Source organism: Mastomys coucha, unplaced genomic scaffold (assembly GCF_008632895.1).
Source record: "Mastomys coucha isolate ucsf_1 unplaced genomic scaffold, UCSF_Mcou_1 pScaffold22, whole genome shotgun sequence".
Taxonomy (NCBI): Eukaryota; Metazoa; Chordata; class Mammalia; order Rodentia; family Muridae; genus Mastomys; species Mastomys coucha.
In genome coordinates this window covers 223920613-223923036 of record NW_022196905.1, presented here as the reverse complement: position 1 = coordinate 223923036, position 2424 = coordinate 223920613, and the positions used below count along the sequence as shown (strand labels likewise).

At 39.2% G+C, this 2424-nt stretch overlaps 1 protein-coding gene across 1 annotated transcript in view; it reads left to right on the top strand.

The window, feature by feature from the left end:
• Dnaja2 (DnaJ heat shock protein family (Hsp40) member A2) overlaps nt 1-1923 on the top strand; it is a 20716-nt gene extending 18793 nt beyond the window's left edge. Inside the window, exon 10 of the mRNA XM_031336870.1 lies at nt 1900-1923. Coding sequence (XP_031192730.1) covers nt 1900-1923 — 24 coding nt within the window. The remainder of the gene's footprint in view (nt 1-1899) is intronic.
• The last annotated feature ends 501 nt before the right edge of the window (nt 1924-2424 follow it).

The window sequence follows — 2424 nt, the reverse complement described above, 5'->3', positions numbered from 1 at the left end:
CTTTTTTTAAAAACCATTTTGTGAAAGGTTTCTGAAACTTGATAATAAAAAGCAGTTGGTGTAAATTATTCTGTGTCACATTTTTAGAAAGAACATATTTTGAACTGTAAAAGTATCCTTACACTGAGGAGTGAATCTTTAAACAGCCTCTAAAAACCCATCAGCCTGAGGTTTTTGCCTCGGGTACCTGCCCATTTTATAGTTAAAGAACACTAATGTTGGTTGAAACAGGCTTATTCACTTCAGCTGATGCTCTGTAGCATCAAGAACATCCAAGTTAGATAACTCCTAGACTACCTGAATACTGGGACAAACCCAGGCCACTTATCCTCTTGCACCCATTTTTTGAAAATAAGGTCATAGGTCAGTAGTAAAACCATGTTTACATAGACCTGTTAAAATGCTGTTTTAATTAAATGTTATGAAAATTTGCTCTGTCTCATTAAGTTGAATATCTATCTGAATTTGGGGGAGCATGGACTGCTTGATTTTCTTTGTACAAAACTAAGATTCTTAGGCTAGCAGAGGTTCGCACGCACAGTGGCAGAGCCAGCAGTGCATGTGGTTCAGTTTGATCCATGTCCCACTCTGCGCCTCATTTGGATTACAGCTATCCTTACACGATGATGAAAGGATGTTTCCATCTTCTTTTTCACTCCTGGAGTGAAACTCGGCCCTTTGAAGTCCAAGTCATACCAGGTATATACCTTTTACATTTTTGTCAAAGAAACAACAAGACAAAAATGGAAATTCAGATTTTTCAATGTATTATACCATCTCTGAGCCTAATAGCACTTGAGTACATTTCTAGAGCTATTAGAACTTGGATGTAAAATGTCCCAAAACTAATCAAGACCTGTGAAGGTTAAATTACTGCCCTGTCCACTCTACCTCCATTGTACAAAAATATTTTGCAACAAGCCTGGGCAAGATTCAACCACATAATAGTTTTGTATTTGAGGTTATTTCCCCACACACTTTAAGCCTAAGCAATGCGGTGATAATATAAACTTTGTAGCCTTTCCAATAAAGGTTTATAAAACCAGTTGCTCAGCAGTCTTCAGTTCTTCTGCCTAGGAGGTGTGTGTGTGGGGGGGTGTGTGTGTGGTGCTGGGGACTGAACTCAGGCCCTGTATATGCCAAGCAGCTGCTTTCTCGGCAGCTCCTCGGGTTTTATTTATTTATTGACCAAAACAAAGAAAAATTGGAAGCAGGAAACCTCTGACCTGCAAGTTCTTCTAACTGAATCACTTTCCAGTTTCTCCATACCATAAAGTTTATCTTTAAGGAAACTCACATTTCAGTGATTTCCTGTATACTAACATTGAGTACCAATCAACAGTCTCTTAATTCTAAAAGTTTACATCATGCCAAAAAACAAAACTTATGTCCTAATTAGTCTCATTTCATTTTTTCTCCAACCCTTTATGCAGTCAGTAATTCTGTGTAGATACACTGCTCTAAAAATGTGTCACTGATTTTTATTCTTACCCATCTTATAGAACTTTTTTGTTTTGTTTTGTTTTTCGAGACATGGTTTCTCTGTGTAGAACTGGTTGTCCTGGAACTCACTCTGTAGACCAGGCTGGCCTCGAACTCAGAAATCTGCCTGCCTCTGCCTCCCAAGTGCTGGGACTAAAGGCGTGCGCCACCACCGCCCGGCAGAGCTTTTTTTTTTTAACCAAGCATTCAGTATATGAGTATGCCACAGGTTTAATTCACTTTTCTAGTGGACATTTGGAATGTACTATTCAAACTGTAGCTATGAACACAAGCAAGTTTTGTGTGGGATAAATTCATTTAGGTGCATACCCAAGAGTAGAACTGAATTGTAAGGAACCATCTAAGGAACTGCCAAAGTGCCTGTACCTTTTTCCTTTTTTTTTTTTTAATTGACAGTTTGCCTCCACATATGAGGAGTGAGGGTGTCATATCCCCTGGAACTGGAATTACAGTTGTGAACTGCCATGTGGGTGCTGGGATTTGAACCCCAGTCCTTTGGAAGAGTAGGTAGTACTCTTAACCACTGAGCTATCTCTCCAGCCCTGGTGGCTGTACCTCCTTACCTTCCTTCCTGCAGTTTTTATTCAACCCACATCTTTGGCAGCACATAACTTTGGTTACAGCCTCCCCGTGGATAGAAAACTTTTAATTTGTATTTCCCTGATGATTAATGTCCATGTATCCTTTTATGTGTTTAATTGGCTATTTATGTATCTGAAGTACTTTATCCTTTTTCATGTTCCAGAACCCAGCATAGTCATCTCATAGTCATCTGTATTAAACGCCTGTTAGCTCTGATGAAGGTGGTAAAGCCCTTGTTTTTCAGGGCTTTAGACACTTGAGAAATACTTGTTTTGAGACAGTTTTACTGTTGTATTCTAGGCTACCTTTGAAGAAGAATTCAGGGCAATTCTGTCTAGC